Genomic DNA, 14383 nt, shown 5'->3' with positions numbered 1-14383 from the left:
CGTGTAAAGTTAAAGCACATGGAATTGGGTGTAAGGTACTGACTTGGATAGAGAACTGGTTGGCAGACAGGAAGCAAAGAGTTGGAATAAACGGGTCTTTTTCTGAGCGGCAGGCAGTGACTAGTGGGGTACCGCAGGGATCGGTGCTAGGACCCCAGCTATTCACAATATATATTAATGATCTAGACGAGGGAACTAGATGTAATATCTCCAAGTTTGCAGATGACACAAAGCTGGGTGGGCGTGTGTGCTGTGAGGAGGATGTAGAGAAACTCCAGTATGATTTGGACAGGTTGGGTGATTGGGCAGATGAATGGCAGATGCAGTATAATGTGGATAAATGCAAAGTTATCCACTTTGGTGGCAAAAACAGGAAGATAGATTATCTGAATGGCAATAGATTGGGAGAAGGGGAAGTGCAACGAGACCTGGGTGTCCTTGTACACCAGTCACTGAAGGTAAGCATGCAGGTGCAGCAGACGGTTAAGAAGACAAATGGTATGTTGGCCTTCATAGCGAGAGGATTCGAGTACAGGAGCAAGGATGTCTTGCTGCAGTTGTACAGGGCCTTGGTGAGACCACACCTCGAGTATTGTGTGCAGTTTTGGTCACCTTATCTGAGGAAGGATGCTCTTGCCATGGAGGGAGTGCAGACAAGATTCACCAGACTGATACCTGGGATGGCAGGAATGACGTACGAGGAGAGATTGGGTCGATTAGGCTTATATTCGCTAGAGTTTAGAAGAATGAGAGGGGATCTCATTGAAACCTATAAAATTCTAACAGGACTAGACAGACTAGATGCAGGAAGGATGTTCCCGATGGCGGGGGAGTCCAGAACCAGGGGTCACAGTCTAAGGAGTAAGCCATTTAGGACTGAGATGAGGAGGAATTTCTTCACTAGAGAGTGGTGAACTGTGGAATTCTCTACCACAGAAGGCAGCTGAGGCCAACTTATTAAATATATTCAAGAAGGATTTAGATATATTTCTTAAGGCTAAAGGGATCAAGGGATATGGGGAGAATGCAGGGACAGGGTACTAAATTTGGATGATCAGCCATGATCTCATTAAATGGCGGAACAGGCTCGAGGGGCCAAATGGCCTACTCCTGCTCCTATCTTCTATGTTTCTATCTCATAGACCAGCATTTCCAGCAAAAGATCCACACCAATGCCTTCACATCACCCCTGCAGTAACAGTCCTTCAACACTACCCCATCTTCCCTCTCCACGTTGCAAGCAGCACCCACCCCCCCGCCAACACTACCACCCACCCAGACTCTAACCACCATTTGCACAAACGCCACCTGCCATGAACAGACAATCTTGCACGGTTCAGTCACTATAATGTTTAATGCCCTCATAGATTAACATTTCACCCTACGGCGACCCCATAGTGCTTTTAAGTGTTTTCTTACCTAACCTACCGCTTCCATGATTTTAAAAACAATTATAAGTTTGTCTTTAGTTTTAGTACCAAATCACTATACTAGTGAGTCTACAGTTAATAAATTTGTCCTCTTTAAATTGTAGCAGGTTTTTCCATCATAATGTAAACATTTTCACCACATAAACTCTAAGGCAAGTCCATACCTGATGCACCAATAATTCTGCCACTTCGACATGATTGTTAAGTGCTGCTAAATGCAGAGCAGTATACCCATCATCCTTTTTCTCATCTACAATCCATGGCCGTGGGAGTTTGGAAAGTAACACACGCATGGCACTAAAGTTAAAAAAAAATTAAGTTAAGCATTCATTCCAGTTGTCCTTTTTTCCCTTACATTCCATTTCAGTGCAGTTTCCAATACACATTTTTAACCACTCAACCGTCTAACGTTTTCAAATTCATGAGAAAGGTAAAACTCAGGAAGCCCGGGTAAAAATATCACTGAAGAATGATATTCAATTTCACTCTATACTCACTTGATAGTTCAATGAGTTTATCCAGTTAGCAGTATATAGACCAGGAAAATTCTAGGTTATGATTTCTAGTCTGTACTGAGTTAGCCAGTGGAACAGTTAGGGAGCTACAATCGGCATCAGCACTCACGGGCTTTAAAAGACAATAAAAAAGATTCCTGCTCTTGATTGCTATCCAAGAAACTCTACAAGAGTAAAGAGGTAATGAGGAATTTGTGTAAGGCAACAGTTAAGAGTACTATGCGTAATTTGAGCATTGCATTATAGAATGATGAGCATTAAAGCCGTAGATTCACCAAGATGATGCCAGGGATGAGAAACTATAGTTATAAACAGACTTTAGAGATACTGAGATTATTCCTACTGGAGCAGAGAACACCAGTGATTTAATAGAGAATTAAAAAATTATGAAGAATTTTGATTGGGTGAATGAGGAAATATTATTTCCTTTGCTTGGAGAGTTAGTGATGAAGGGGCATCACTTTAAAATTATCACTGAGGGAGTGAGAAGTGAGGTTAGCAGAAGGATAGATATTTGAAGTAGACAAACGTACAGGCCTGCAGGAAGAAAGCAGACCAGTGGGATTAGTTATACATAGCTGTAGCAAAGAGCTGACATAGACATGATGGGCCAAGAGGTCTCCTTTTGTGCTGTAAACTTCTATGGTTCTATAAACCTTCCTGGAATTGTATGTGTTAATGTGATGAGAACATGATTGGGCTTGGCTGTGACACCCCTCTATTGTTGAACAGCCTCTTGCCAAGCTCATATGTGAACAATGGTAACTTGGATGACAACACCCATAGAACATACCCCAGCAAAGAATCAAGACCATCAGCAGAAGAGTGGAAGTTAGCAGAGAAAAATTGACAAAAATAAAACAAAGAAAATTTACTCTCCAGACACGCCACAATCTAGCAATGTATATACTAGGCTAATTTGTTTGTATCTCTTATTTTATCAGCCTTAAGCATACCCTTCCTCAAGATCACAAAATCTCTAATAATGACTTCCCATCTACGCTACTATAACTTCTGACCAACTTTGAAAGGAGATTAGGCCATCTGCCACTAAAATGTACCTAACATTAATTGAATCATTTGTTAAATTTATCATTTTCATAGAACTATCACTATTCATCTTGCCACACTGCAGCATACACATACAGAAGAGGGGCTATAAACAGCACACATTACACTACCAACTTAATCAAAACGTAATAAGATTAGTGTTTTGGCGGTAACACTGAGCTGATTTAAAAAGATTGTGGGTTATCATATTAAACTTTACAAAGACTCAGCTGTGCCATAAGTATCATTTTTTAAAACTGCCTTAGACTCCAGAAATGATACTTCACCTGACTCTCTCTTCTCATCTGCCAGTTTCAAGTTATATTTGTTTGCTTTATTCAATACTTGTATGTAATACAGCTATCTAAACTGTAATTACCAACTTAAAACTCAGTATGAAGGAATTTCTGAAATGTCTTCAATAGCCAATTTTCAATATTGTTTTGTTTAATTCATTAATCATGAATGAATCTGAAATGAAGCTTGATTTATTCCGGTTAATATATACTCTGCTGTTTCCTCAGGATTTTATCATACACACCTCTGCTGGCACAAAATTATTAGAAACTGTCAGTCACATCCATTATAACTGAAATTAAAATCAACAGCGCACTGCAGGCAAGTTCATTCCTGCTGGTATACTTTTGCTCTACGCTTTGAGTATACTCATTCCTCAATACAGGGAAACTTTGTGCTATCCGGCACCGACGGGACCGAGCTGTTGCCGTCCCATCAAAAGTGCCAGACAAACCAGCGCTAATGTTGAAACATACGGAGATTTTGAGCTCCGTGTCTGGCAACAAACCCTGTTGCTTAGCAACAGCTTCTAAACAGTCGGCCGTACCTTGCAAGCGTCTCTGTAGCTTAGCAACAGCTTCAGCGAGACCTTGCAGAGCCTGACTGGTGAAAAAAAAAGCAACGAAAAGAAAAAAAAACTAACGAAACGGCTCCTGATTTTTGCCGGTGGCTCGAGCATTCCGGACAGTTAACCTCCGGATAAACCAAAGTTTCCTGTAGCTCCTTCTACAGTGTGACCATAGATTCTTAGTTTGCATTCTTTTGGATTTCAATTAGCTTAAAAAGTCAACTTTCAGCTCTTGCTTTAAAAAATTGCTCCCACCTCCAAAATGGAGAGTCAGGAAATAGAACGTTTAAAAGTTTGCTAAAAGAATTAAGGAATGGGAAATACAGACTGGATTACAAAAAATTAATTCAAAGTTTGAAAAAAAGAGAATTGGAAAGGTGAGAACAGACTAAAAGGGCATGGCAAGCAGAATTAAACTATTTTCAATTAGTGTTTTTTAGGAGTAGGATTATTACAGTGATAAAAAAACTTATGAATGGGTACTATTACTACAATATCATTTCATCGTTGCACTGCAGCAGCTGAAAATTAGCAAAATTGTCTGATTAAGATAATTGTTGTTTTCCTGGACCTGTCAGCATCTATTAGTTAAGTACAGTTCAAACCATTATTTACCTCATAACATAGAAACACAGAAGATAGGAGCAGGAGTAGGCCATTCGGCCCCTCGAGCCTGCTCCGCCATTCAATGCGATCATGGCTGATCATCCAAATTCAGTACCCGGTCCCTGCTTTCTCCCCATAACCCTTGATCCCTTTAGCCTTAAGAAATATATCCAACTCCTTCTTGAATATATTTAATGAACTGGCCTCCACCGCCTTCCGTGGTAGAGAGTTCCACAGGTTCACCACACTCTGGGTGAAGAAATTCCTCCTCATTTCTGTCCTAAATGGCCTACCCTTTATCCTTAGACATACATTCAAATGCTTATATAATAGGGGATGTACGTATACTTCATGTTAATACAATATATTTTAAGTTACCTGTTGGTTACTAATGCTCAGTATTTCTCATTTGTTTCTGCTCCTGCCAGAATTATGGCAATAATGTGCCTAAAGAGTATAAAATTATGATTGCTCCACAGGAAGTTCCACGAGTAAATTGAGAATTAATTGAACAAAGCTTAGCAGGTGATTTGAACCCGACCTTCCCCGCGAAAACCTGATGGGCAGGCAGTTAAAATTGGCCAGGTTACTTCACCTCCCTGGTAAAACACCAGGAGATGAAAGTTCCGGATTTTTACCTGCTCAACTGAACAGGCGGCAAGGACATCTGGCCAAAGCTGGTGGGGTGCTTTATTACACATGTATGTCAGTTCCCGATTGGGATCTCAACCCTCCCGGAACGACCAGGAGTTTCCCAAAATCAGGGGCACCTCTCCCGAGTTCCGCCACCAGCAGCCCGAGAGATCAGCTTTGTACAAGGTCACCGGCTGCTGTTAAAGCCTCAGGCTCGGTGATGTCACCCAACCACTGCCGCAGAGAGCAGTGACCACATGGTCGGCAGGAGAGTTGGGAGGCTCCAGAATAGTGGATGTCCATTCGGGAAGGCTCTGAACTCGTGAGGGTTCTGAAATCGCAGGGTCTGAAATCTGAGGGTGATCTGAAATCAGGGGCTCGAGACTGGTGAATGGGGAGGAGATGGAGGGCTGGGGAATGGGGGAGAGGTGGAGGCTGGGGAATGTGGCGTTTGAGGTACAAATTAAAACTATTTCAAAGGGAATGGGATAAATATTTGAAAAGGAGGACTATAAAAAGATCTTTAATGGGGGGGGGGGGGGAGAATGGGGATACAGGAGAGCATGTCAGCACCAGGGACAAATGGCTTCCTCCTGTGCTGCAATTTCTATAATTACAGGAAACTTTGTGCTATCCGGCACCGACGGGACCGGCGTGTTGCCGATGTATCAAAACTGCCGGACATACAAAGTTAATGTTGAAGCATACAGAGATTTTCATCTCCGTATCTGACAACAAACACTGTTGCTTAGCAACAGCTTCTAAAGAGTCGGCTTCAGCTGCAAGCGTCTCTAGCTGAAGCTGTTGCTATAGCTACAGACCTTGCAGTGCTTGACTGGGGAAAAAAAAAAGAACGAGAACTGAACTAAAAAAACTTATAGAAAACGGCTCCTGATTTTTGCTGTTAGATCGAGTATTCCAGACATACAACTTCCAGATAAACCAAAGTTTCCTGTATAAGAAAATCTTCCTTCATCAAGTCCGAGCTCAGAGTGGTTTAGAAATGTTTGGTGCTGAACTGAGTTTAGGGTGATGTGTCCTGTGAGAATTATCCCAAACACTGAGCACGCTGCCTTATATGCGATCTCTGTTTGGTTCAGGTCGGTCTGCTGCCCGGTTTTGACATGAGAAGTCGAAATACAAATCAGCTCTGACTGAGGTTCCCAGTTCAGAGTTGTCACCTTCACACGGAACCAGAGTCCAAGGAGACAGGGAAAGAGATTGGGTCTGCTAAAAGGGAAATCAACTGGGAAGCCTGACCGGACCTTGTCCAATGTAGGGCGATTCGGGCTACAATTAAGGTGATCACCAGCGGGTTATAGGTTTACTACAAGTTATGTAGGATATCAGGACATTACACCTATTACTAGCAGTTACATATAGACTATCAGTAAGTTATTGTATTACTGTTGATTATGAGGGGAATCGGAGTATTACCACTTTACTATTACTGTAGTTATCAGTGTAATTTCAGGGAGTTGCCATTAGTTAATGGTGGAATCAAAGTTCCTTCCACCTCTAGCTTCACCTCTGCGAATCAATCTCCTGCTCGCCTGCTCACTGGTGGTCTGCTGGTTTATGGAACTTGTCGCAAAAAGGCCGCTAGCACAAAACCACAAGCAAAAATACTCAACTACAGGGGACCCAACCTCGAAGGTAAATGCAATAACATTTGTAGAAGTCACGTGATCAGATGGTATGTGATCGGGAATCATGGTCAGATATCGTGATCAGAATGTCACGTGATCAAACCTCCAGGAATGCCTCAAACCAGAGTTGGCAACCCTAGGTCACAATGATGTAATCGTGACAAGACTGCAATTTTAACTTGCCTGCCTGAGTGGGAAAACAGTGAGTTTCACACAGGTGAAGATGGGGAAAGAGAATTGGGGACACAAGAGATCCAAAAAGATAATTTACAAATAAAACTTCGTGCAGCCCACAGGAACAGGACTCACCACCCCTTTTCCGGCAGCCAATCCAGGCCACTTATCTGCTGTCTTTTTTTAAAATTTGTTCATGGGATGTGGGCGGCGCTGGCAAGGCCAGCATTTATTGCCCATCCCTAATTGCTCGAGAAGGTGGTGTAGACTGATGGGTTAATAATTCGCCGGATTGGATTTGTCCTGCTTTTTGTGGTCAGGGCATACCTGTGCAGTTTTCCACATTATCGGATAGATGTCAGCATTGCAGCTACATTGGAACAGCTTGGCCAGAGACGCAGCTAGTTCTGGAGCACAAGTTTTCAGTACGACAGCCAGGATGTTGTAAGGGCCCATAGCCTTCGCTGTATCCAGTGCGCTCAGCTATTTCTTGATATCACGTAGAGTGAATCGAATTGGCTGAAGACTGGCTTGTGTGATGGTGGGGACCTCAGGAGGAGGCAGACATGGATCATCCACTCGACACTTCTGGCTGAAGATCGTTGCAAATGCTTCAGCCTTGTCTTTTGCACTAGCGTGCTGGCTCCGCCATCATTGAGGATGGGGATGTTCATGGAGCCTCCTCCTCCCGCTAATTGTTTAATTGTCCACCACCATTCACGACTGGATGTGCAGGACTGCAGAGCTTGGATCTGATCCGTTGGTTGTGGGATCACTTAGCTGTCTATAGCATGCTGCTTCTGCTGTTTAGCATGCATGTAGTCCTGTGTTGCATCTTCCCCAGGTTGGCACCTCATTTTTAGGTACACCTAGTGCATGCTCTTCTACACGCCTCATTGAACCAGGGATGGTCCCCTGGCTTGATGGTAATGGTAGAGTGAGGGATATGCCAGGCCATGAGGTTACAGATTGTGGTGGAATACAATTCTGCTGCTGCTGATGGACCGCAGCGCCTCATGGATGCCCAGTTTTGAGCTGCTGGATCTGTTCTGAATCTATCCCATTTAGCACGGTGGTAGTGCCACACAACACAATGGAGGGCGCCCTCAGCCTGAAGATGGGACTTTGTCTCTACAAGGACTGTGCAGTGGTCACTCCTACCAATACTGTCATGGACAGATGCATTTGCGACAGGTAGATTGGTGAGGACGCGGTCAAGTCGGTTTTTCCCCTCGTGTTGGATCTCTCACCACCTGCCGCAGGCTCAGGCTGCCAGCTATGTCCTTCAGGACTCGGCCAGCTCGGTCAGTAGTGGTGCTACTGAGCCACTCTTGGTGATGGACATTGAAGTCCCCCACCCAGAGTCCATTCTGTGCCCTCGCTACCCTCAGCACTTCTTCCAAGTGGTGTTCAACATGGAGGAGCACTGATTCATCAGCTGAGGGAGGGTGGTAAGTGGTAATCAGCAGGAAGTTTCCTTGCCCATGCTTGACCTGAAGCCATGAGAACTCCCAGGGCCACTCCCTCCCGACTGTATACCACTGTAATGCCACCTCTGGTGGGTCTGTCCAACCCGTGGGACAGGACATACCTAGGGATGGTGATGGAGGAGTTTGGGATGCTGGCTGAAAGGTAGGATTTTGAGAGTATAACTAGGTGCTTGACTAGTCTGTGGGACAGCTCTCCCAATTTTGGCACAAGTCCCCAGATGTTAGTAAGGAGGACTTTGCAGGGTCGACTGGGCTGCAGGCAGTTTTTATTTTGCCGCTTCCCGGCGACTTGCCTGTTGGTGGGAAGACAGCTGGCAAGTTTTAAGTGAGGCCTGGGAGTTAAAATAACCTGGGCCTCATTTCTGGAGCAGCGAGTAAGTTTTTAACTCTCTCTGCTATACACCTGTCGAAAACTGTCCCAGTGCCCTGCCAAACTTATTGGTTAAGTCTACACTTTTGTCTTAGATGTGAACAGCATTGCAATGTAAAAAATCTTTGATGGTAATCATTCTGTGCATCACAAAATTCTGCTGTAACTACTTCGAACTGATATAGGTATTCTTCACAAGTATCAACAATATATCTGTGATTATTGTGCTCACTAACACCCCAAATCAGTACAAAGCACTCTCAGATTAGGTATACCATTACTAATTGCTCCCTCCATAACACCCTAACAAATTAGCAAACTGGACCAATGCTTTTAAAAAAATAATCTTAAGTAGACAAAAAAAGCTGACAGCTCAGGAACAGCCCAAAAATCAAAGCCTATGACATGTGAAAACAAGTAATAACATTGAATGTGCTGTGTGCATGAGGATGTAATTTAGACTGTGGATATACCCAATATTGTTTAACCAAGTTTATGAAAACCTGAAAGAGATACAAATGTTGAAGGCTGAATTTTGTTTTCCTGAGTGAGGAGGGTTGGGAACATGCTTTTTGACTTCTCTGCCCCACCCCCTTCACACTGCTGCTCTGGCTACTCCTGTCACCTCCCTATTATCCAAGTGGACTGCTGTTCTTAGCTTCTCTTCCACTTCCAATGCCCTCCCCCCGCCCAGTGCTGCAATTCGCTTCTCTTCGCTTTCCTTCCTTCCCCCCTCCACTGTTGCTCCTTGTTTCAACTCTTTCTCCCCACCCTAATGCTATTCCTGGCTTCACCTTTCTCTCCCCAAATGCTGCTGCTTTCTGAAACCAGCAGAAAAACAAAACTTAATTGTTTTCCTTAAAGAGTCCCTGACCTACGAGTTGAAGAAAAACAGATTCTGACTTAAAAAGTAAAAAATCTATAACTTGTACTTAAAAAAAAAAAAAAAAAAATTTTGCTTTCCAATTAAACTTGTCTGGTACGGACTAGTCAAGAGCTCTAGAGATTAATAGATTTGTATTACAGTCCCCAGGGAATGGTCTAGTTCATTGACCGCCAGTCTGGTAAGCACTCCAATTTTGCTGGTCAGTAAAAATTTCAAACATTAGTCACAGCACAAACAGATCTCTGTATCCTTATTCCTTTTAATTAGGTCAGAAATAACAACTGAAGTAATTCAGTGCATGCACTTTCAAGTAACTCCTTATTCATATGTAAAGATGCAGTCTCTCTAGTTGCAGCTTGTACAAAATAGTCCACTAAATAAGAACACGAGAATTGTTAGGAACTGGAAAAGACCATTAGGCTCTTTTGGATTGATTGTTAATCAGCCTCCATGTCTGTTCATCATATCCCTCAATCTCCTCTCCCTCTCCAGAAACACTTCAATTGTCTCTTGAACCTATTGGCCCGGATTTTCCGGGGCCTATGACGGTCGCCAATGCCCTGCAAGTTCCGGGCTTCTGCATGCGATGCGCATGAGCGAAAACCTAGAACTTGCAACGTCAAGTTTCAGCTTGACAGATTGTACGAAACCGAAGGAAATGGACATTCGCTGGCGCAGTGAATGCCCCTGAAACTCTTACGCCTGATAAAAGCAGGCGTAGGGCCTTCTTTTACCAGTGTAAGGGTTTCAATAAATATTAAAATAAAATTTTAAAAATCATTTAAACATTCAAAAACCTTTAAAATTTGTTTAGGTTAATTTTGACCCCTTTAAAAATGTTTATATTTATTTTTCAAAAAATTTAATTTGTTTTAAATGTTTAATTAAATTGTATTTTAATTAATTTTAAACAGGTGCTCATTTATTTTTATTTAGGTTGTATGAAAGTGTGTTTTTTATGCCATTCCCATTCATGCTTATGGGGATTCCATACGCACAGTGGGAATCCCCCTTTTTGATTGGTTGGGCCAGCCCACGTGATTCCCAGGGATGCTTGCGAACCGCATGCGCCCCTGGGATATGTGGGCCTTTACGCAGGCGTACGCCTGCAGGCCCAGGACTGCAAGTCTTCGTAGGTCCGGGGCCATCAGGTAAGTATGGATTTTACCTGTGGTTCGGAGGCATTCGCCCGCGGGAAGCCTCCGACTGCAATTTCAGGTCCATTGTATTCATTTGAATGCCCTTCCCCAGCAACTTATTCCACAAATCTATTACCCTTTGTGCAATATTTTTGTAGTGCAGTCTTTATACCCAGATAATCCTTAGGAGTGTAAGGATATTCACTCGACACTGAGCTGCCTGGCCTACCTTTTTAGTTAAAGAATGGTGCATATGTTGGAAAAGGTTTAATATAAATACAAAATACTGTAACTTACAAGTGTCAGCTTGGTGCAAACGTAGCACTCTCACCTGAGTCAGAAGGTAATTGGATGCAAGCTGCACTCCAGACCTTCAGCAGATAATCTACGCTGACATTTTAACGCAGCAGTGAGGCAGTACTGCATTGCTGGAGGTACCGCCTTTAAGATAAGTAACATAAGAAATAGAAGCTGGAGTAGGCCATATGGCCCTTCAAGCCTGCTCCGCCATTCAACAAGATTATGGCTGATGATCTACCTCAACTGCACCTTCCCGCACTATCGCCATATCACTTAATTCCCCAAAATTTATCGACCTCAGTCTTGAATATACTCAATCACTGAGCATCCACAGCTCTCTGGGGTACAGAATTCCAAAGATTCACAACCCTTTGAGTGAAGAAATTTCTCATCTCAGTCCTAAATGGCTGACCCCGTATTTTGTGACTGTAACCCCCGTGTTCTAGATTCCCCAGCCAGGGGAACATTTTCCCAGCATTAACCGCGTCAAGCCCCTTAAGAATTTTATATGTTTCAATTAGATCACCTCTCATTCTTCTAAACTCTTAAGGAATATAGGCCTAGTCTACTCAATCTCTCCTCATAGGGCAATCCCCGCATCCCAGGAATCAGTCTAGTGAATATTCGCTGCACTCCCTCTAAGTCAAGTATGTCTTTCCTTCAGTAAGGAGACCAGAACTGTACACAGTACTCCAGGTGTGGCCTCACAACAACGTGTATTTATATAGCACCTTTAATGCAGTAAAACACCCCAAGGCGCTGCACAGGAGTATTTTAAGACAACAAATTTGACACCGATCCACATAAGAATGAATTAGGGCAGGTGACCAAAAGCTTGGTCAAAGAGGTAGGTTTTAAGGAACGTCTTAAACGAGGAAAGAGAGGTAGAGAGGAGGAAAGGTTCTCACCAATGCCCTGTATAATTGTAGTAAGACTTCTTTACTCTTATACTCTAATCCCTTTGCAACAAAAGCTAATATACCATTTGCTTTCCTAATTGCCTGCTGTACCTGCATGTTAACTCTGTGATTCATGTACAAGGGCACTCAGGTCCCTCTGAGTGTAAACATTTCCCAGTCTCTCACCATTCAAAAAATATTCTGCTTTTTTGTTTTTCCTACCAAAGTGGATAACTTCACACTTCCCCACATTGTATTCCATTTGCCATATTCTTGCCCACTCAACCTGTCTATATATCTCTCTGCAGTCTCTTCCCGTCCTCCTCCTCAGCTTACTTTTCCATCTAACTTTGTATCATCAGCAAAGTTGGTTACGTTACACTCAGTCCCTTCATCCAAGTCATTAATATAGATTGTAAATAGCTGAGGCCCAAGCACTGATCCTTGCAGTACCCCGCTAGTTACAGCCTGCCAACCTGAAAAAGTCCTGTTTATTCCTACTCTCTGTTTTCTGTCCATTAACCAATCCTCAATCCATGCTAATATATTACCTCCAAAAACATGAGTCCTAATTTTGTGTAATAACCTCTTATGTGGCACCTTTCAGGCAAGGCTCCAGCTGCCCTTTTAAGTGGACATAAAAGATCTCATGGCACTAGTCAAAGAGGAACACACGAGTTTTCCCAATGTACTGACCAACATTTATCCCTCAACCAAAGAATAACTGGCCATTCATGTCTTTGCTGTTTGTGGGACCAAGCTGTGCTCAAATTGGCTACCATATTTATCGACATTACGACAATGATTACACTTCAAAAGTAATGCAATCGCTGTAAAATGCCTTGGGATGTCCTGAGGACACAAAAGGTGGCATATAAATCCAAGTTCTTTCTCAACTTCAGCTGGAAAAAAAAAAATCTTTGAAGACTGTGCCAAATCATAAAAGTACAGCTTTCTTCCCCCTCCCATTTTCTCTTCCCTCCTCCTCCAAATTAGCTCTTTTCAGGCAACATACAAATCCAAAGTGAGGTTCTGCAAGCTACTTGTTCCCAAACAGCTCTAGTATGGTTCTTGTCCTGACGAGTAGAAGGTGCAGCTCATGGCACAGTAAAGCACCAAAGACTCTGGCCTGCGTCTTCTCTCCACCATGGTATGACCAACAAAATCAGAACTTCCTCTTTGGATTGGGTTCTCAGAAAGTGCAGCTACAATCATCAGACATGCCATTATTTCCTCAATGGATATTTTATACAGCACAGCTAACAACCCTACTAAACATCTCCCCATTTTATGAGCTCTTGTCCAGCACACTGCATGGACAACAGCAGATTGATAGTGACTAAAATAGCTTAGTAGAAATTTTTGCTTTGTAAAAAGGATAAATGATTGTTAACACACACAACAATGCATCCTTACAATTACCAGCACTTGAGCACATAATTTAGGCTAGCACTTCAGTGCATTACTGAGGGAGTGCTGTATTTTTAGAGATACCGACATTAAAGCAGGGCCAGTTCCGATGGTTTAGTTGGAAAATAAAGAACTCATGGCATGATTAAAAACAACAGGAAGTTTGCCTGGTGTCCTGTGAATATTAGGTCCTCAATCCAACATCATTTATCTCATTACTGTTTGTGTGGCCGACTGTGCACAAAATGGCTGCCATGTCTGCATGCATAACAGTTACTGCACTTCAACGTTTTGTTGTATGGAATTTTGGGGGGGGGGGGGCATTTGAAAAATATGGCAAGGCATATTTTAATTCAAGTTGTTTCTTTTTTCTTTATTAGTGTATATAACACGGTCACTGCCTTAAAAACATTACAATTTTGCAAGTATTTCAGAAGTTTTAATGAAGAAGGTTGCATCTACCAGCTCAAATGAACTTTCACTTTTGTATTACAATTTTCAGCTCTATGCTGAAGATCTAGCTCATCAATGGTTAAGTGAGTCTTAATCCTTTTGAAGACCTCTCAGTATTTCTCTGTACAGTACCTAATCAGTTGACAGAAACAAGATTTTTGGGGTGTGAATACCAAATTAGGTGTTTTGGGATTCAATCTTGGCTTCAATCCATCCCACAAGGGTAAGATGTTAATGTAGGCGAGCAACAAATGTATAAATATGGGCAGTTCAAGAAATAACATTTCACAGATCTGGCCAATATACAATCACACAACACAGTTCAATACAAATGCACTGCCAGCAAAATATAAAAATGGATATTGCCAAAGTATCTCATTGAATCTGCTTATAAGATACATTAGGACTAAACCTGTATCTAACAATTCTAGCTTTAAACCCCAATGGACAGAAACAATATGAAGCTATCTCTAAGAGCAGAAAAATGTTCTCCATTATGATTCTAATTGGCATC

At 42.5% G+C, this 14383-nt stretch overlaps 1 protein-coding gene across 7 annotated transcripts in view; it reads right to left on the bottom strand.

Moving 5' to 3' along the window:
* The window catches only part of mib1 (MIB E3 ubiquitin protein ligase 1), a 298565-nt gene that overhangs the window by 89211 nt on the left and 194971 nt on the right, over positions 1–14383 (bottom strand). For all 7 annotated transcript variants that reach the window (XR_015079035.1, XR_015079034.1, XR_015079036.1 and 4 more), the window contains exon 13: positions 1595–1727. Coding sequence is in view for 4 of the 7 variants with exons in the window: in XM_085993275.1 (XP_085849401.1) it covers positions 1595–1727 (133 nt within the window). In the remaining 3 variants the exon portion in view is untranslated. The remainder of the gene's footprint in view (positions 1–1594; positions 1728–14383) is intronic.

Source organism: Somniosus microcephalus, chromosome 7 (genome assembly GCF_052327205.1).
Source record: "Somniosus microcephalus isolate GS21.2 chromosome 7, FLI_Smic_1.0, whole genome shotgun sequence".
Lineage (NCBI taxonomy): Eukaryota > Metazoa > Chordata > Chondrichthyes > Squaliformes > Somniosidae > Somniosus > Somniosus microcephalus.
The sequence above is the reverse complement of the archived record's forward strand: the minus strand, read 5'-3'. Positions and strand labels throughout refer to the sequence as shown.